Here is a 20,328-nt window from a genome sequence, read left to right on the forward strand (position 1 = left end):
AAAAAGAAAAACACGTGAGTAGACACTAACAAACGTAGGACAGGGCAGGGAGATGTGTGTAGACGTTCGGATTTGGAGGGAAAAGTCTAAAGAGAAGATGGAGGCTGAAAAGAGAGGGGGAAGGGCGGAGGGAGGCGTGGAGACGCAGTTGGGAGTGTGAGTGAAACCCAGCGTACTGTGTCCAAGCACGTCCTTACCTTCCCACATCATTCTCATCGTCTTTGTGTCTCCTTCGAGACCACCAGTCAAGACCTCCTCCCACCCAAGCACTCTGCCCTCCGCTTCCCCCAGCCCCATCTCTCCGGACCCTGGTGACAACGAGAGGCCCTGCACCTGCTGCCGCAGTCAGCACAGAGCTGGTCTCTGCTGCCCCCGGGCGGCCGTTTAGGGTACTACCTCAGGGAGGTTCGAGAGGAGGACCAGTCATCTGAGCGAGGATGAGACGCCCACGCGGGGCAGGAGACTGAGTGAAAACGGGAGCACTAAGACCCAGTGGGACCGGAGGAGTAGGCGCTGGAGGGTGGGAGCCGTCTGGTACCTTGGTCGCCTTCGAAACAGCATCTTCTCTCGTGACAAAAATGGCCAGTCAGACCCAGGGTATCCAGCAGCTCCTCCAGGCTGAGAAGCGGGCAGCGGAGAAGGTGGCCGATGCCAGGAAGAGTGAGCTCCCTTTTCCTCTTCTAGGAATCTGGAAGGAGGATTTAGGAATCGGGGATAGCGGACATTTGAGTCCCTGGGAAAACCCAAGGACAATGGGGACAGTTTGGGGGATTAGAAGAGACGGGTGGGTTTTACAGCCTAGCACTTGGTTGGTTGATAGGAGTCTGAATAACTTTCTAAAGGGCACCGATCCCACTATCGCACCTGGTGTGTGTGTGTGTCTGTGTGTGTGTCTATACTCACTGTCCTTCTGCCTCTAGGGAAGGCCCGGCGCCTGAAGCAGGCGAAGGAGGAGGCTCAGATGGAGGTGGAGCAATACCGCAGGGAGCGAGAGCAGGAGTTCCAGGGCAAGCAGCAGGCAGTGAGTTGAGGAGGAGCTGGGAGGGGGAGGGGAGAAGGGAACTGAGAGGGGGAGGGGAGGGGGAGGGGAGGGATCCACCCAGGGGTAAATTGGTGGGTGCCCCTTGTAAGAAGTATGTAGGTGACTCAGCAAGAAATTAGGGTGTCCGAGAGCTGAGGAGGCCCTGACAAGGCCCACACATTGGTAAAGCTTTGGCAGGATCCATAAGGTCTGGGGGTTTTAAAGGGCACAGGAGACCTGTGGGGGCAGCCTTCACAATCTGTGTGGAGTGTGGTAACCCTGATGGTGGGGGACAGTGTTATGGTCGTTGTGGTGAGGAGGTGGGGATTTTACAGTCTCAGAAGTAGGGATCGTGCTGACCTGTCTGGTGTCTACATGTTTTTGTGGGGTGGGAATCGTTTTGGAAAGGTTTCCCAGACCTTATTCAGAATCTTCCCTTCTGCTCGCTGGGACCTTCCTTTCTCTGTGTCTGCTTTTCTCCTTCTTTCCTCCACCCCCGCCCTCCAGGCCATGGGCTCTCAGGGGAACCTGTCTGCTGAAGTGGAGCAGGCCACCAGACGGCAGGTTCAGGGCATGCAGAGCTCCCAGCAGAGAAACCGGGAGCGTGTGCTGGCTCAGCTTCTCGGCATGGTCTGTGACGTCAGGCCCCAGGTCCACCCCAACTATCGGATTACTGTCTAGAACCATTGCTTAGGGACACAGGCCTAGAGTGACTCCTTCTGTCAGCTCCTCCCACAGAGAACTATCCCTACTCAACTATCCTCCTTCCACAGAGAACTATCCCCGCCTGTGTAGCATGCGCAGAGCCCTGATACGCAGAGCCTGAGCTCAGTCCACACTAACCCGCCCCCCCATCAGATCACTTCGCATAGTGCATAGTAACCTGTTCCTGGAGGGGAGGCTTCTGTGTGGCAGAACCCAATATTCTCCCGTGAGACGTACAAATAGCTCGTTCAAACTGAGATCTCTGGTTCCACGACACCCACTGGAATTACACTAATGAATGTCCAGTTCGTCTCCACTGGATCCCTCTGAGAAACGTGTGTCGTGGTGACAGGCGTATGAAAAGCACCCTGACTTCAGAGCTCAGTAACTTCTGTTCCTCTCCCACCCCTGGTTGCTGCTGGCTACAAGTGGTACAAGCTATTTAACCTGGAAGCCTCAGTGTCCTTGTCTTTGTAACTGGAATGATGGCAATGCTTACTTTGTAAAGTGGCTGCTGTGAATTGTCCTATGAGAATTCAGCATAGTTCCAGATGGGCAGTAGCTGCGAGCCTGTATCATGACCACACTCTGCGCGCCTGCCAGAATCCTAATCCTGTCTCCTGACTTTTTTATTCCCGGTGTTCCAGCTCTGCTCAGTCACTGTAACTCTAGTAATCCTCTAAGAATTTGTTTTTCTTGCTTTCTGCTAGCATATCATGCCCCCTGAACAGTTGAGAGTAATAATGTCATTGAGTGCCTCTCTCTGAGTCCTAAATATATATCGAACCTCTTAGCACCTCCCGTTGTTTCTCTGGTCTTCCTCGTGGTTGGCTCCCCTTTCCTCTGTTTCCCCAAAGCTTGCTGCTTCTGGGAGCTGAAGAGATCTGCGACATCCACATGCATGCGTTCCTTTCCATGCCCTGGGCACCTCGCCTCCCTGTGTAACAGCGGAGTGTCAATGAAACACCGTCGGATGACTCTGCTGTCAGTGAGGTGAAAGCAGCCTCCTTTGCCTCGCCACCCCTCACTTTGGCCGATGTCCACAGCGTTCTGCACTGATACGGTCTCCAAAGCACTGCAGAGGGCTGTCCTGGAAGCTTTTCGGAGAAACAGCAGCACATGGTCCTATGTTCTCTCTCTCAAGAGGGAGCACGTGTGCTTCCTCAGGAGCAGCTGTAAGGAAACGTTGGCAGAGCAGAACTTGTCCCTTTCCTTGTTTTAGGCTGCTCATCAGTGACAGAGAGGTGGGGGGGGGGAATGGGGGAGAGAATGGGAGAGAGAGAGAGAGACAGACAGACAGACAGACAGAGAATCACCATGCACCTTATTATGTATCCCTGACTGTCCTGGAATTTGCTAGGCCAGGCTAGCCTTGAACTCACAGAGATCCACATGCCTCTGCCTCTTGAGTCCTGGAATTAAAGACATGCACCACCACACCTGGCTTGACATTATGTTTGGGTACCGTTGCTCATTATGTTTCTGATGATAAGGTCGTTGTGTCCCCAGAGCCTAGGACAGCACTTCGCACTTGATTAGCAGTTAATGAATACTTCGGAATAAAAAGATGCTAGGGGGTGGGACACTGCTGGCCTCTGACGCCCATTCCTGTATCAGTTCCCTCCACAGCTCATTTCACGCTGAGCTTGAGTCAATGAGGTAACCGATAGTCTTTTCTTGTATGACTTTTCTGTAGAGACACATTAAAAACAAAAGTCTATGCCAAATAAAGCAGTCATGAAACACCAAAGAAATTTCACCTCCCAAGTCTCGCCTGGCAGACCAAGGGGCTCACTGGAGTCATTGGTTGTATCGTGGGTGATAGCTTATTTATAGGAGTGAGACTGGAGCAGTTTCTCATCCAAAAGTCATCCATCACCGGTGTCCTCTGCGTGACTTGTACGAAGACCGAAGAGAATCCTGTAACCAGGAGCTGTTTACTGGTGACATAATCTGGGCAAAGGGTTCTGTGTCTTGCAACTTATTTCTGAATTTCATGAGCCTTCTCCACACTCGTCAGGAGGGAATGTTTCAAACCAGGGGAAATAGCTATACAAAAGCAAGCAGATTTTTAAGAGGAGGGACACACGTGATGGGAAATTGGGGTGCTCAAACCCTGCTGTTTCCCCATTAGCTGTATTGCTTTGGCCACCTTGTTTTATTTCTGTTTTCTTTTGTTTATAGGATAGTGGAGCAGGGCATGATCCTACATCCAGATCCAAGAATTCGAAGGCAGAGGCTAGAGAATTGAGAGTTTGAGGCCAGAATAGGCTATATAACAGCTCAGACTCAGAAACAGAGAAAGGAAGAAAAGATGGTAAGACAGAGGAGGGGGGCTCGCCTTGCTCTGCGCCCAGTGGCCCAGGTTTTAAGCATTGTTAAAATCACAGCTAGCTGTTAGTCAATCCCTTCCTGCCCTGGCTACCTTAACCAGGACTGTTAGGCAAACAGCTAGTCTGACTGGCCATTTTGAACCCTCTATAAAGGCTTAGTGAAAACCACACAGTGATGACAGCTAATTGCTCCAACTCCTGAAAGCGTGGCTCGGCCAGGGTTGTTTCTCTCCTCCCTCTCCTCTCCAGTGGTGGAACTTCCCAGAGTCCTGTAGCAGGAGGATTTGTTATGACTGGTGCCAAAGGGATAGTATTATGATTGGTGCAAACACAAGTCATTTGCTGTTTGCTGTGGTTGGTGCAAACACCCTTTGCTGTGGGTAAAGCAGAATGTTTGGCTCACCTGGTGTGAGGTCAGCTGGGACAAACTTTACTATGCTACCCTCTGCAGTGCCACCACATCAGGTTCAGTAACGGGAAGACAGTGACTGAGAACCTGCCAACTAGGTCACTAGGAGAGTTTCCTGGAAACTCTTCAAAGCCAAAGGCGCAGGTACCTCACTTTCTGGAGCTACAGCACAGACTAAGTTACCAGGGGCTGAGGAATTCCCCACTTCTTCCCAGATTTATACAAAACCCACTGGCCTGCTACTTACAGCTGCCAAATGCTGAGGAATCCGAGCTTCTGGTTGAGCAGAACACAACCAGCTGGTTTGCAACAATGATACTTACTTAGTGTTACTTAGTATTAAAATTAAGTGCCCTTAATAGGGAAAGCGCGTGCTTATGTTTTCCTGTAGCAAGGCAACAGGAAATCACTTCTGATATATGTAGCATCTCAAAGAAGGGAGTACCACATATGGGGGGATCAAGGCTGAATAATGGAACTGAGATCATTCTGTAGCTCTAGTTAGTAATAATTATGGAAACGTGCATGACCTCAAACTCTACCATTTATTTAGCACCTAGACAGAATGTAAGCCTCCATCTCCCAATTTAATTTTGGGTAAAATCTGCCTATTCTCTGCACAACTATAATGGGCGTGGTAACGCGTCCCCCTCCCCTCCAGCAGATGCCTGAGTTAGCCGCTCTTGGGTCACCTTGACTACGAGGCTAAGGACCCCGTGAGAACGCTTCTTATTCGGCTCGCGGAATCCTCCGTGCCCACAGAGTGGTGCCCAGGGAGAAGCCTGGCGTGGCAAACAAAAGTAAAGTCGACCGTCGGAGGGTATGCAGAAGCGCAGAAGAAAAAATGGAGAGATCTGCAGGGAAAGATGTGAGCTTCCTGTCGCGCTCTTGCTACTGGCGACGCGCGGAGGCGTCAGAAGCTTAATTTCAAGTGGGCATTCTGCAAAGCCAGCCGCGGAGCGCGCGCAGCGAGAGGCCGGCTTCTCGCACCCCGCGCATGCGCCCTGGCGGCCGGGAAGGCGGGAGGCCAGGAACCGGAAGTGAAGGCGGCTTCCCGCCTCCGTCCCTGTTGCTGCCGCCATACACGCTCGCAGTGCTTAGGTAAGCTTGGCCTTGTGCACCATCCGCCGCCATCTGCTCCTCCCGCGGCTCGCCCCGCCGCGCGGGCCCCTGATACCTCGTGCCCGGCCGGCGCCGTGGCCGCCGGCGCGTAGGCGGGCGCCCAGTTCCATTGTTTTCGACCCTTTCTGAGAGCAAATCTTGGTGGGGAGCTGGGAGATCAGGGGGGAAGGATCCAAAATGGTGGCCTCGGCCGCCATTGTTTCCTCGTTTCCTGGATGTTCCAGTGGGTCCTTTGCCCACCCGAGGCCGCGGCGGCCGGAGGCGGCGCCAGGAGGAGGGCGGGGCCCCTCGCATCTCCCCTCCGGGCCTTTTCTTGCTCGGCCGGGGATGGGAAGGATCCTGCTCCGGGGCCCATTCAGCCCTCTGACCCCGGCTTACGCGCCCTTATTTGGAGCTCTCGCTCAATGGCTGTCTCTGTGCATGACCAATGGTGCCGCGCACTTCTCGGCAAGCTTTCCGAGAGCACCGCAAGGCGTTCGTTTTTAAGGCCACTCGGCTCATGCTCTTAAGCCTGCATCGTTCTCAGCTGTGACCTTAATTCCTTAATGTGACTTTTTAATCTCGGCAGCGCCGGGCCGATCCTTGCGGCCTCTCGCGTTGCTAAGCAAGCGCTATTATTTAACTGTATACACCCAGCTTTTTCAAAACATTTTTTTTCTTGAAATGGAGCCATTCATACCCCTGCACTTACTGTTTAATTATCTCAGTGTTCCCCCACCCCCGCCCACCTTCCTTCCTGCTTCTGCTTCCCCGGTGCTGGGGATCACGGGTGTGCGCCGCCCGCCGGGCACTCGGGTGTTTATGAGCAGGTGAATAGCGGCAGCCACATGATGTTTGCATTTGGGAAGTGAGCGCTCTGCGCAATGCTGACCCTTATCTATCACCCTTGACTGATGGCTGACGTTGGGGGACCAACACCGCGAGGTGACAGGGTTTGGAAAGCGCAGTCTCTGTCTTCTCTTGTCCTTTGTGTCTCCACCCTCGCGTGAGTCGTTCGTCACGCTCATTTTGCCGCGCTCTCTGAGTCAGGCTCCTGCCTGTCAAAGTGTGATCCTAAATCTGGTTAGCAGTCGAAACCACTCTTTGTCTCTGCCGTCTGGTGTTCCGTTTTTTTTGTTTTTTTTTTTTATGTCGTGTGTGTCTCTGTGGTACTTTTCTTTCCGGACAAAGGTTTCACAGTTCAGGGAAAATAGGAAGGGTGTAAGGGATGGAGAAGTGACGAGTCCATTCATGACTGATGAGTTTTTCCGTTTTTTTTTTTTTGTTTGTTTGTTTGTTTTTTGTTATTGTTGTTGTCACCTCTCCCAGCTCTTCTGTCGGAAACTGGTGTCTTTTCCCTTGCTGTTCTTCAACCTCCTCTCTTTCCCTTTGCTCCCTCACCTGCTCTGGGACACCTAACTCAGAGACCTCCCTTCTCCCCCTGCCGGCCCAATCATGGCAGAGAACGATGTGGACAATGAGCTCTTGGACTATGAAGACGATGAGGTGGAGACAGCCGCTGGGGCAGATGGGACCGAAGCTCCCGCCAAGAAAGACGTCAAGGGCTCCTACGTCTCCATCCACAGCTCGGGCTTTCGAGATTTCCTACTCAAGCCAGAGTTGCTGCGGGCCATCGTCGACTGTGGCTTTGAGCATCCATCAGAGGGTATATTTTATTGTTGGGTATAGAGGCCTTATTTAGCACCTTAGGGGTGCAAGAAGAGAAAAGCGTGGTTCGTCTCTGCGGTCATAGGATTTGAATTTATTTAGGACAGGCCAAGCTCTGAGAATGTATTTAGAACCTTAGCTGTAGAAGTGGCTTTTGTTTTTCCATTAAACAGAGGGCTGCCTTTTTTTTTTTTTTTTGGCTTGGTTTTTAAAACATTTGACTGTTTGGACCTTTAGTTCCCCACTTTTGGGCCAGGCCAACTGTGTTCTCCAGAAACCTTTAACGATCCATTTAAAGATTCTGGCTTTTAGCCGGGCGGTGGTGGAGCATGCCTGTAATCCCAGCACTCTGGGAGGCAGAGGCAGGCGGATTTCTGAGTTCGAGGCCGGCTTGGTCTACCCAGTGAGTTCCAGGACACAGAGAAACCCTGTCTCGAAAAAATCAAATTCAAAAAACTTAAAAAAAAAAACAAAAACAAAAAAACAAAAACATTCTGGCTTCTGTGGCTTGTGGGTCAGGTACCAAGTCCTTCATTTTGTTCAAGGTTGCAGGGTGGTTACATGACCCAAAAGCACAGCAGCCTATGAGGAGAAATGGCCCATGACAGTCAGACTCATGGGTTGTTACAGTATAAGAAAAATAAGGATAGCCAGGAATGTGGAAGGAGAGCTGTTGGTGGGTTCGCAGGGGTTCTTAGTAGAACCGGGGACCTGGGGCACAGGTAGGAGGGTTTGATTGTGTGATGAGGGGCAGACAAAGGATGGGGTCTGACAGGTGACAAGGTAAAAGCTGACACATCAGCTGGGGAGAAAGGGGTTTGGCATGGTGCAAAAAATGTATGTCTCTCCTTTTCCCTTGTAGTCCAGCATGAGTGCATCCCTCAGGCCATTCTGGGGATGGATGTCCTGTGCCAGGCCAAGTCAGGCATGGGCAAGACAGCAGTGTTTGTCCTGGCCACACTGCAGCAACTGGAGCCGGTTACTGGGCAGGTATGTTGGTTAGTGCTGGAGAGGGCGTTGAGGTTGGGTGGCCAGGAGGGAGGCTGTTCTGTGCTCTCAGAGCTGTCTCCTCCGGCAGTTCAGAGGGGATGCTCTGTAGCTGATGGGCATAATGGTTTAATGAGACCGACCTCACCCACAAGTTGGCAGATGCTCTTGTGTCGAGGGGCTGATTGTACGGTGTCTGTCTCCATTTGCACCTTCAGGTGTCTGTGCTGGTGATGTGTCACACCAGGGAGCTGGCTTTTCAGATCAGCAAGGAATATGAGCGTTTCTCAAAGTACATGCCGAATGTCAAGGTAAGGGGAGTGAGGAAACCTGGGCAGGGATGCTGTGGGGGCTTGCAGGCCAGTGGTTGGCTGTCCTCGAGTAGCTGTAGGGGAGGGAGGCCCTGTGCTGTCAGTGGTGTGTTCCTGCAGGCCGGGGCCCAGGAGAGACTTCAGTCACTGCCAGGCCCTTCTGTAGCTGCCCTTCTGGGTTCCATACTGTGAATGCGTCTGTATTGCTGAGAGTTCGAAGCTTTAGGTAATGCCACTACAACACTTTGTAATTGGTTTTGGTACTGCAAATTCCATTCCAGAGCCTTCAGCTACTAAGTGTGGGACTGAGCAACTCCTGGGTCCCTTCGTTTTTATGCTTACAATTGTCTTTGTGTGTGTATGTTTTATTGAGATAGGGTTTCTTTGTGTAGCCCTGGCTGTCCTGGAACTCACTCTGTAGACCAGGCTGGCCTCGAACTCAAAAATCCATCTATCTGTCTGCCTCTGCCTCCCAAGTTCTGGGATTAAAGGCGTGAGCTAACACTGCCCAGCTACAATTGTCTCTTTACCAAGTTATCCTGGTAGGCCTTGAACTCACCTTAGTCTAGAGACAGTAGGCCTTGACCCTGAGGCTCTTGCCTCAAGTTCCTGAGTAGTTGGGTCAGGCCTTTGCCACCTGGCTGGGCCAGAGCCTCTGTTCTGTTCTGTTCTGTACTGTACTGCTTGGTGGAGTGCTTGGGAGTTTGGGGTATGTGTGGCTAGGGGAAGCTAAACGCTCGCTTGCTCTAAAGCAGCTCTGGCGTGGACTCAACTCTAGAATGGTTAAAGCTTTCTGGGGGTCATTACAAGTGGCCCGTGTGTTCTATGAAGGAGCGTGGTGTGGTCTCATACTTGGCATCCCTTTGGAACTTTTGAGATTATGTGTTTCCATGCCTGGGTGTGTGTGGCCTGCTGTGGGGTTTTTTTAAAACATACTGTAGTTTTGCTTGGTTGGGGCGGGATGTCACTGTGGATGGGTGCTTGCCATCATGTGTCTGCTGCTTGAGTGCAGAGGTTGTGGGTCTGTGCCCACCCCCAGCTCCACCCCTGCAACTCACTGTGTGTTTTAAAGGGTACTTGTAATTTTGAAGCAGAACCCTAAACTGAAAATAATTTCTTAAAAATCAAAGTGGGAGGTCAGAGAAATGGCTCAGATAAAAGTGTTTCCTGCACAGAACCATGCAAGGTGCCAGGAGAGAACCAGGTCCACAGAGCCCTCTGACCCTGACTTCTCTTTCCCCACACCCACACGCCATGTACACACGATAGTGCTTAAGATATTGTTACTTATACAATACACGTGTTAATACATACACACACACACACCCCACCACAACCACAATCACCACCACCACAGGGTTTTCCTATGTAGCCCAGACTGTCCTGGAACTTGCTCAGCAGACTGGGCTGACCTCCAAGTCAGCTCTGCTTCCGCTGGGATTAAAGGCACATGTCATCATCTCCACAACCATGCCCAGCATGACAGATTTAAAAAGGGAAATTCTGGAGGAAGAAGAAGAAAAGGAAAGGCAGTATGTGCAAAGTGCTAAAGGAATCCAGAGAGCTTGTGGTCTCTGAATTTTTCATTGCACTGCATAACCAAGCATTAGACATTAGACATTGTTTTCCTAACCTGTCCGTATGCAAGCTTATGGCCTCTTTGTGAAACATTTTAGCATATTTATATATTTTCCTCCTAGGATTCTGAGAATAGTTTCTGATCTGGAGATTGTCTCTGTGCTTGTGTCTGTGTGTCTGTGCCTCTGGTTTTATGTTGTTATCATAACCTTACCAAGAGACTGATAGACTTTAGTTCTTGGGCTGAGTGGTCCTCTCTGTGGATCTGATAGTTGGAAACTGAAGCGGTCCCAGGGGCTCATTCCTGTTTCCCCGGGGCTTTGGAGGTTGAGGTGGGAGTTTGCTGGGGTTGAAGGCTGCCCTGGGCTAATGTCTCACAAAGGGGGAGGATTGCAGACCATTGACCAGTCCTCTGCAGATCCCACAACACCTGTGTGCCACTCCAAATGCTATGAGGGTTGGGATCAAGTGTGAGGCCAGGCCTGGAGGGGGAGCCCCCCTCATCAGTTACCTACATAGCCATAAAATCAGAATTATCTTTACTTTTCATTGGTTCTGCAACAAAGTGTCCTGTAGGGGGCTGTCTAGTCCCTCCCTAGTGAGGTATGGCTGGCTTTTCCCTGAGTGTTTGTAACATACCTGAAAGCTTAATTGATACTAGGTAAAACACTTGACAGGAATGCTCCTGTATGCCACATGGTAACCACTTGTGATTTTGGATTGAGAGGGAGGTTTACTGTGGAGTAAGCTTCCTGATTCTTTCCCCTTGAAATTGGACAAGTCCACATGTCACAGCGCACATCCAGCACTTACCTAGTGTCACAGCGCACATCCAGCACTTACCTAGTGTCACAGCTCACACTCACCTAGTGGTTTACAGGTGGTGTGACTTTCATCTCAGGCACTCAGGAAGCAAAGGCTCTAGGCCAGCTGGACTGAGTGACAGTTCAGTTAGGAAAGCTTGCTTGTGGCTTGTTTGGTGGCACCTCACACTTCTTGGTGGCTTCTTGCTTTCTTCATTTGTGTAAGGAAGCTGTGACTTTAGAGTCACATGTGCCTCCTTGTGTAGGCCAGTAGGGCTGTGTCGAGAGACCCTATCGTAGAGTTTGAGTGGAGGCTGAGAAGCTGAGTGTTCCTTCCGTCCATCCCCCTTAGCCCTGAGGTGCTGAGCAAGTCGCTTTGTTTCTTACCTGCATTACCTGTTTCGTACGGAGGCACAGGAGTCACTGCAGGCCTGAAAGCTAAGAGTTGGTTTACAATCAACTACAGAAAGAACACATTGGCATTGGCAAGGTGGCCCATGGCCTTTATTCTGCACTTGGGTGACAGACAGGCTGCTAGGGCTATACAGTGAGGCCTTAACTCAAACAAAGGGGTGGGAGAGAATGGGAACTCTGGGAGACTGGAACATTGTCTTTCCTTGTGGTTGACAGGTGGCAGTGTTTTTTGGCGGTCTGTCTATCAAGAAGGATGAAGAGGTGCTGAAGAAGAACTGCCCACACATTGTCGTGGGGACTCCTGGCCGGATCCTAGCCCTGGCTCGGAATAAGAGCCTGAACCTCAAACACATTAAACACTTTATCTTGGACGAGTGTGACAAGATGCTTGAACAGCTCGGTGAGTGGCGGTGCTGCCGGCTCAGGTGGTCGGGGAGCCGCCCTTTGAGCCAAATGATGTGTTTGACAGAGGAGCACCTGTGTGCAAGGACGACTCTTATCTATCACCCATGACTGATGGCTCTGCTTCTTGTCCCCTGGTGCTGTGCTGTGAGCTCGCTCTGCCGAGGTGTGCGGAGCTCCAGTTCTGGTTTGGGCACATGCCTTGAGTCGAAGGCAGGGGAGTCTCTTGAGTTCAAGGCCCATCTGGTCTATAGTTAGTTAGTTAGTTAGTTCGTTCAAGGACATCCAGGACTACACGGAGAAACTCCTGAAAAACCTTTTTTTAAAAAAGGCTTAACATGTCTTTAATCCCAAGGGCTACAGAGTGAGCCCTTATCTTTAAGAGAGAGAGGGTCAGAGAATTGGTTTTGTTGAGTTTGGAGAGTAGAAGACTGTAGCTCTAGAGAGAGGTCTTTCCAAATGGCCTTTGGCTGTCCCAAGATGGCATACTGATGGTGGCATTAGACAGGCCGCATCTGTCTGTGTCTGTCTGGCCAAACGGTGTGTGAGGCTAGAGGTGAAGGTGGAAGGCACAGCAGGCGGTTGTAGAGAGAAAGTGCTTCTGAGACGGGCGTAGGGATAACAGTGGGAAAGGGCCTTCAGAGGTTTGTGCATGTTTTCTTAGAGACAATATGTATGTTTAGGTCTTACTGTATAGCACTGATTAGCCTCGAACTTAAGTTAGAAACCAGGCTGGCCTCAAACTCAGAGAATTGCCTACCTCTGCCTCCTGAGTTCTGGGACTACAGACGTAAGTTTATTATTTAAATGTGTGCATGCATGCTTGCCACCATAGAGAAGAGAGGCAGTGACCCCCCTGGAACTAAGTTGTGGGAGCTGGGAACCTAATGTGGGTCTTCTGTAGGAACAGTAAGTGCCCTTAACTGCCGTACCTCTATCCAGCCTCATGCTCCATATTTTATAAATGTGGACTTTAGGTTCGGTCACATTTTTCTTGTCTGAACACGGGAGTGGAATTTGACCCCCAAGTCGTCTTTCTTTTCTTTTCTTTTCTTTTCTTTTAGTTTCGTTTCGTTTCGTTTCGTTTCGTTTTTTTCGAGACAGGGTTTCTCTGTATAGCCCTGTCCTGGAACTCACTCTGTAGACCAGGCTGGCCTCGAACTCAGAAATCTGCCTGCCTCTGCCTCCCAGAGTGCTGGGATTACAGGTGTGCACCACCACCACCCGGCTCCCAAGTCTTTTTCTAAGCACATTGCTTTTTTCATGCTGTTACTAGTATACACAGCTCCTGGTCCTCCAGCCAGGACCTCCTAAGTGCTGGGATTCCAGGCGTGTGCCTCAAAGCCTGGATTGTTCGTGGAAACACCACATCTCTGCAGTGGCTTCCCTCAGAGTTTCATTGACCTCACCAGACTTACGTCACAGACTCATTTTCTTCTGTGAATTTTTTTCTTGCAGACATGCGTCGGGATGTCCAGGAAATTTTTCGCATGACCCCCCATGAGAAGCAGGTCATGATGTTCAGTGCTACCTTGAGCAAAGAGATCCGCCCAGTCTGCCGCAAGTTCATGCAAGATGTAAATACCCTTCTACCTTCTCTCCCTCCACTCCCCGCCCGCTGCCTCCTCCCCCTCCTCGCCCTCTTCCTCCAGACTCCCTTGTCCTTCAAGCACCGAGAAGGGAGCTTGTGCCCATCTGGGAGCAACAACTCCTTGAAGAAAAACACAGAGGCAGAGACAGTTAGTGATAGGGTCTGCGCGTGCCAGGGAAACTCCGGAAGACTTGGTCGGGTTAACGTGAGAGCGGGTAGTGTTTGACATTTTTTAATCACGACATTTTTGAACCTCTTCTCCCTTTGGGGGCAGGGCAGAATTTTGTGCCCTCTCCCCCTCCTATCGTCTACTACACACCCCCTTCAGCCACGCACCCTCCAGGTGGCATGGAGCATTCAGCTGGAGCCTCTGCTCACCGAAACTCTACATGTCAGTGGCAGGAGAGCGAGAGAGGGACAGTCAGGGGCAGGGCCTGTCCAGAAGAAGAACAGACAAACAGCACCACGAGTCGGCCCCTCCCAACCTCCAGGAGCGGGGGCCTCTGGCACCTCAGCCCCGCAGTCCCCACTCCTTCCCGCCCATACCTCCCTGCGCCCATCGGAGCCTTGGTTGATGTGAGCTGGCAGCAGAGAAGCACTGAGGCACGACGGCAGAACGCAGACCTGCGAGCAGCGGATGGCAGCCGCGGAGGCCACGGGAGCCTGACCAGGATGCTGAGGACCATTCCAGCCTCTTTTTCTGTTCCCGGTTTTTTCCTGAACCTAATGTGCTGTACCCCATTTTCCCATACTTGTCGGGGGAGGAAGTGTCCTGAATGGGGTGGTGGATTTTTTTTCTCGTTTTTTAAATGAGGGTTATGGGAAACGAAGCTGTACCGACAAGCGACCTAGTGGGTGTCAGTGCGGAGACTGAGCAGTGGGTCGTCCACCCTCCCTGGCCTTCCCTTGAGAAGATGGCTTTCTCTTGGGCTGGGCTTGGGGCAGAATCAGGAGGCAGCTGTGGGACTTACTGAGGAGCCTGCTTCTGGAAGAGGTTTCTGTGACCCTTGCCTTGGTTCCTGGTTCTATATAAACTGTCTCTCAGACAGTATGGAGCGTGGGGGAAAGTCCAGCCTGGAGATAACTGTCTGCCTCAGGATTTATGTATGCTCCTTCCTTCCCTTCAAGGGTTAGGGGTGGGTACACATACTTTTTTTATTTTTTTATTTTTTATGAAATGTGATTTTCCTTTCCATTGCCTTCTTCACCTTTGATGCTAAAAGATCTTTGTATAAGAAAAACAGGGCAGCCAAGCTATAAATCTCACAGCTGCTGTGAGGAGGAAGATGGAGAAAGAGAAGCTATGCCCTTTAGTTAAGAGTTGAAGAAAGCAGGCAGGCTCAGTTGTGGAGGTCTCAGGGCATCTGCAGGGGGTAGGGACTCAGGTCAGGAGGAGCTGCTTAGGATGTCTCCTGGTACCAGGAGAGAAGAGGGGAAAGGGCCCTCGAGGCGTGCTGAGGTAGAGCTGGGGGAGCTGGCCTGGCCTGGCCTGGCTGTGGCAGGTGTGGGTGAGGGCTTGGGACATTTGTCCCCGATCCCCCACATGTAGATGCTTTTGACTGAATTCAGAGGCCATTCTCTTCTAAAGCTGACCTGGTGGTTCAGAGCAGAGTGCCTCTCGCCCTGAGCAGTGTTGGCTCCTCTTTGATGACATTTTAGAGAAAATACTACCTCAACCACCTGAGAGCTGGGGTCAGTCTGCTGCCAATGCTTGGCTGTTAAATGGCTTTTAGATGGTGTCCATCGCAACCTTCTGGTCGTGAGGACATTTGCTAAAGTGCAGAAACGAGAGCTGAGTAGGGCCATTGTCTTTGTCCTGTTGTGGAAAGATCACTGCCTCTCCTGGGTGTACTGGCCATGCTCTCCCCTTGCGCACCATGCCCTGTTGTCTCTCCACCATTTCCACCTGGCAACAGGCACCTTGCTCTGTGCAGAGCTCCAATCTAACCATTATCAATTGGGCTTAAAATTCCGTTGATGTGGATGCTGCCAGATCTAGCTGGAAAGAGACCTCAGCACAGAGTATTCTTTGCGGAGGGGAGGGGTTTTCAGTCCTTTCTCTCCTCCCCATCCTCCCATGGGGTGTATTGGAGATCAGCGTCCTCCACCCCCCCAGGTTTAACCCCCCCACTCTGCCCTCCTCCTGCCCCCACCCCTCCTCCCCCTCAGCCTATGGAGATCTTCGTGGATGACGAGACCAAGTTGACGCTGCATGGGTTGCAGCAATACTACGTGAAACTGAAGGACAACGAGAAGAACCGGAAGCTCTTTGATCTTCTTGATGTCCTCGAGTTCAACCAGGTCAGTATCAGGGTCTGTGTAGGCGTGAGCACTGCACGTCCAGCTGTGGCAGAAGCTATGTAGAGGTGGCCTGTGATTGACAGGCTGTGTATGTAGGTGAAGCGGTGGAGGATGAAGTTGGTAAGAGCTAAGGTAGAGTACTTGATGAGGTTGGTAGGTGGGGCAGCCTGTGCTAGGCCACTGTAGAGCTGTGGTGTTTGAAGAGGATCTTTGGTTTTGTAGACTAGTTTTTTTTTTTTTTTTAAAGATTTATTATATGTATATAGTGTTCCTCTTGCATGTATGCATGCATGCCAGAAGAGGGCACCAGATCTCACTAAAAATGGTTGTGAGCTACCATGTGGTTGCTGGGAATTGAACTCAGGACCTCTGGAAGAGAGGTCAGTGTTCTAACTGCTGAGCCAGCTCTCCAGCCCCTGTAGTGTGTTCTCTCTCTCTCTTCCCCCTCCCCCTCCCCCTCCCTTTCCCCTCCCCCTCCCCTCCCCCCTCCTTCTGTCCTCCCTTTCCCCCCTCCCTACCCCCTTCCCCCTTTGGTTTTTTCGAGACAGGGTTTCTCTGTGTAGCCCTGGCTGTCCAGGAACTCACTCTGTAGATCAGGCTGGCCTCAAACTCAGAAATCTGCCTGCCTATGCCTCCTAAGTGCTGGGAATAAAGGCGTGTGCCACCACTGCCTGGCTTGTAGTTCTCATTCTTAACATGGTCAGAGGTGGCCTCACCCTTGTGTATGCTAGCCTGAGGTCTTGTGTCCATGCAGCTGAGAGGCTAGGATGTTTGGAAATTAAGGCCTAGATGTACATGCAGTAAGGTTGAAGAACAGAGAAACATTTGTGAAGGGATATTTGAGTTGGAATAAGGGACTGAGGAATTCCTTTAGAAATTCTGCTAGGTCTGGGACGTGGTAGGTAGCACACACCTTTAAACCCAGCATTCAGGAGGCCGAGACTGGCAGCTCTGAAGTCTACAGAGTGGGTTGCAGGACGGCCAGGAGGACTATACAGAAAAGGGCTGCCTTGAAAAACAAAAACCCAAAGTTCTGCCACATGTGTTAGCATACATCTTTAATCCCAAGCACTAGACAGACAGGTGGATCTCTGTGAGTACAAGTTTGAGGCCAGCCTGCTCTACATAATGTGTTTCAGGACAACTAGGGCTAATAGAGAAACCCTGTCTCAAACTTTCTGCTCTTCCAGAGGATGCACATTCAGTTCACAGCACCTATCTATCCATGAAACTGGCTCCAGGTGATTCAACACACTCCTGAAAGTACGCCTGCATATACCTGGCATATATTCACAAAACCATGCATACATACATTTTAAAAACTTCAAAAGTGAGACTGGGACTTGGGAAGTGGCTCAGAGGTTAAACCACTTTTGTTCTTCTAAGAATTCCCAAGTTGGGCTGGAGAGATAGCTCAGTGGTTAAGACTGCTCTTCCTAAGGTCCTGAGTTCAAATCCCAGCAACCACATGGTGGCTCACAACCATCCGTAATGAGATCTAACACTCTCTTCTGAGGTGTCTGAAAATAGCTACAGTGTACTTACATATAATAAATAAATCTTTAAAAAAAAAAAAAGAATTCCCAAGTTCAGTTCTCAATACCTATGTCATCTTCCAATCATGTAATTACAGTTGGCAGAAAAAGAGGGTCCAGTCTCTTCTGCTGGCCCTTCAGGCACCAGGCCCACATGCAGAAGCATATGTGCAGGCAAAACCCAGACACCTGAACTTAAAACCCGCTGATTTTAGAATGCTGGTACATACAGCACATCACACTCTGTCTGGTGTGCATACATCACACCTGTGCTCCTTAGGTGGTGATCTTTGTGAAGTCCGTGCAGCGCTGCATCGCCCTGGCCCAGCTTCTAGTGGAGCAGAACTTCCCAGCCATTGCTATCCACCGCGGGATGCCCCAGGAGGAGAGGTGGGTTAGAGGCCAGCGGGGGTGTGTGTGTGTGTGTCTATGTGTCCCCGTTCTTCTGTGTCCTATCCTCAGGAGGAAGCAGTGTGGAGAGAAGGGAGTCTCAACCCTTTTGTTTACTCTCTCACAAAGGCTCTCTCGGTATCAGCAGTTCAAGGATTTCCAGCGGAGGATTCTCGTGGCTACCAACCTGTTTGGTCGAGGCATGGACATTGAGCGTGTGAACATCGCTTTCAACTATGACATGCCAGAAGATTCAGACACTTACCTGCACAGGGTAAGCAGCCCACCCCAGCCCACTTCTGTGTGTGTGCGCGCGCGCGCGCTGTGTGCCTTCTCTGTCTGCCCTGTGGAGCTTGCAGTCTTCCCCTTTCCCTCCAGGTGGCCAGAGCGGGCCGGTTTGGCACCAAAGGCTTGGCCATCACGTTTGTGTCAGATGAGAACGATGCCAAGATCCTTAATGACGTGCAGGACCGTTTTGAAGTCAACATCAGCGAGCTGCCCGACGAGATCGACATTTCTTCCTACAGTGAGTGTCATTGTGTGTGTGTGCATGCATGTATGCTCCCATTTCGAGTCTTACTGTAACTGACTTTTTTCTTCAGTTGAGCAGACGCGGTAGAGGATTCGCCCATCCTGGACTGTGGCAGTCTGTTGTAGAAGAGGACACAGGGGTCAGGAGGAGACACTATGGCCCCACTCGACGCCTTGGCCCGCCTGTCTATGCTTCTCTCTGTGTCACCACCACTCCTAAACCTAGTCCTGATTTATCAGAGTTGTTTGTTTGTTTTTGTTTTTTAACAAAACTAAGAATGAAACAACTGTGTGTGTGTGGTGTCTGTAAGTGCTCCATTTAGGACTTGAACCAGAGTCACGGAGGGCTGCCAGCCTATTGTGGGGCAGGGTCCTAGAGAGGTAGGGGCCTGGTGACGTGAGGCTCCCAAAGTGACTGACAGTGAGGCTGGGACACTGCTGGGGGTCGGGAGGCAAAGAGCAAGTCCAAGCCCAGCTGGATTTCTTCTGTGAGGGCTGTGGTAGAGGGCTGGCCTGTCTTCTCTTTCTCGGGTTTTGGTCTGAAGTTCAGAAGGTTATACATGAAGCCCAGGTAGCTTCTCTCTCTCTCTCTCTCTTTTTTTTTTTTTTTTTTTTTTTTTTTTGGGTTTTTGGATTTGGTTTTTTTGAGACAGTGTTACAGGGTTTCTCTGTATAGCCCTGGCTGTCCTAGAACTCACTCTGTAGACCAGGCTGGCCTCGAACTCAGAAATCCGCCTGCCTCTGCCGCCCAGAGTGCTGGGATTACAGGCGTGAGCCACCACCGCCGGGCCCCAGGTAGCTTCTTAACCTCAGACATGTACCTGTAGAGCCGGCCTGTCCTAGAATTATCTTGGGGTTCTTGGCAGTGTTGCTGGGATCCCTGGAGGGGAAGGGAGCAGGAGGTGAGGGGTGAAAGCAGTGCAGCACAGCTGCTGCCTGAGCCGCTGCACCCCGGAACCTGCCCTGCAGACCTTGACTGCACTTGAGGGTCAGGCCTTGCTAAGGCACCGGCCATGGGCCCCCTGCCCCGTCTGGCCTGTCAGAGGCTGGAACTTGTGTTTCTGCTTTGAGATTTCAGATCCACACAACTGCAGTTGTTGCCAGCCTCAGCACTAATGGACATTGTGAGGGAGGCCATGTGGGTGGGCGTGCCTCAGAGGGGGGTGGGTGGTATTGCTCTTGGTCACTGGGAAAAAGTTTCACACTTCCGTGCCCCTGGCTGCACCTCTGCCTCTCTGGATTAGCAAAGGTGAGGATGATCTGCACAGAAGAGCTTTCCCACAGCCAGGGTCTCATCAGGCTGAACTACCGTTACAAACAGCCAAATGCCTCAGTCTCCATTTCGTTGTTTTTATTTTCAGAATATTAAGTTTTGACAGCATCTATCTAAATGCCCTGCATGTGCTTTGTCTGGTGGCCAGAAGGCACTGGGTCCTGTGGAGCGGGTTACAGAGGGCTGTGTGGCAAAGTTGGGTTTTCTCAAGAGCAGCAAGTGCTCCTGCAGTCACTTAGCCCTCTCCTCCTCAGATCTCCTTTTCTGAAAAGATCTGGCTGCCACTTCCTGGTGGGAAGGATGCTTGTTCACAGAGAAAGCCAGAAGACAGAAGCCTTGCTAGGTTTCTCCACTCGAGACAATTACCATTAGCGTTCCCTTTGCCCAGTCACGCGTGCTGGATAGTTTTATATGTCAACTTGACACAAGCTAAGCCCATTACAGGAAGGAGCCTCAGTTAAGAAAATTCCTTCATGCTGGGCGGTAGTGGCGCACGCCTTTAATCCCAGCACTTGGGAGGCAGAGGCAGGCAGATTTCTGAGTTTGAGGCCAGCCTTGTATACAGAGTGAGTTCCAGGACAGCCAGGGCTACACAGAGAAACCCTGTAAGAAAGAAAGAAAAGAAAGAAAGAAAGAGAGAGAGGAAGGAAGGCAGAAAGAAGGAAGGAAAGAAAGAAGAAAGAAAGAAAAAGAATAAAAAGCTGTGCTCACATGACCTGGGGAACCCGCTCAGAGCCCTGGCCCACTGGGAAGAATCTAAGCCATGCTCTTTGACAGCAACTGAGGTACAAGCAAGCGTTGCAGTCATTTGTCAGCATGGTAGCTGGGTTTTCAGTGCTCTGCCGCATTAATTAATGTTGGTGAATACTCAGATATATCATTTGGAAAAGGCTGTTACAGGGCCGATTGAAGTGGCTTGCTACAAAAACCCGGCTAAGTTCCCTTTTTGTGACTCAGACAAAGATAGGAGAGGAC

General features: G+C 51.0%; 2 protein-coding genes and 2 non-coding genes across 6 annotated transcripts; all 4 read left to right on the forward strand.

The window, feature by feature from the left end:
• Positions 1–357: 357 nt before the first annotated feature.
• On the forward strand, positions 358–3,785 carry Atp6v1g2 (ATPase H+ transporting V1 subunit G2). The gene is made up of 3 exons (XM_052164178.1): positions 358–660; positions 921–1,021; positions 1,529–3,785. Exons 1-3 carry the CDS (start codon positions 579–581, stop codon positions 1,700–1,702), a joined length of 357 nt encoding a protein of 118 aa, XP_052020138.1. The 5' UTR covers positions 358–578; the 3' UTR covers positions 1,703–3,785.
• A 1,693-nt stretch (positions 3,786–5,478) lies between these two features.
• Ddx39b (DExD-box helicase 39B) lies at positions 5,479–18,367 on the forward strand. Of its 3 annotated transcripts, none has more exons than XM_052164173.1 (11): positions 5,479–5,569; positions 6,899–7,235; positions 8,100–8,227; positions 8,443–8,535; positions 11,547–11,730; positions 13,191–13,309; positions 15,493–15,624; positions 17,440–17,549; positions 17,679–17,823; positions 17,928–18,075; positions 18,152–18,367. In XM_052164173.1, exons 2-11 carry the CDS (start codon positions 7,025–7,027, stop codon positions 18,166–18,168), a joined length of 1,287 nt encoding a protein of 428 aa, XP_052020133.1. In that variant the 5' UTR covers positions 5,479–5,569; positions 6,899–7,024; the 3' UTR covers positions 18,169–18,367. The 3 variants fall into 3 exon arrangements, with proteins under 3 accessions (XP_052020133.1, XP_052020134.1, XP_052020132.1); XM_052164174.1 differs by having other exon boundaries at positions 5,493–5,569; positions 7,032–7,235; XM_052164172.1 differs by lacking the exon at positions 5,479–5,569 and adding an exon at positions 6,369–6,514 and having other exon boundaries at positions 7,032–7,235.
• On the forward strand, positions 6,413–6,489 carry LOC127670333 (small nucleolar RNA SNORD83). The gene has a single exon (XR_007974540.1). It is a non-coding gene; the product is annotated as a small nucleolar RNA SNORD83 (small nucleolar RNA).
• Positions 11,779–11,852, forward strand: LOC127670334 (small nucleolar RNA SNORD83). Its single transcript, XR_007974541.1, has one exon. It is a non-coding gene; the product is annotated as a small nucleolar RNA SNORD83 (small nucleolar RNA).
• Positions 18,368–20,328: the final 1,961 nt, after the last annotated feature.

Source organism: Apodemus sylvaticus, chromosome 19, assembly GCF_947179515.1.
Source record: "Apodemus sylvaticus chromosome 19, mApoSyl1.1, whole genome shotgun sequence".
Classification (NCBI taxonomy): Eukaryota; Metazoa; Chordata; class Mammalia; order Rodentia; family Muridae; genus Apodemus; species Apodemus sylvaticus.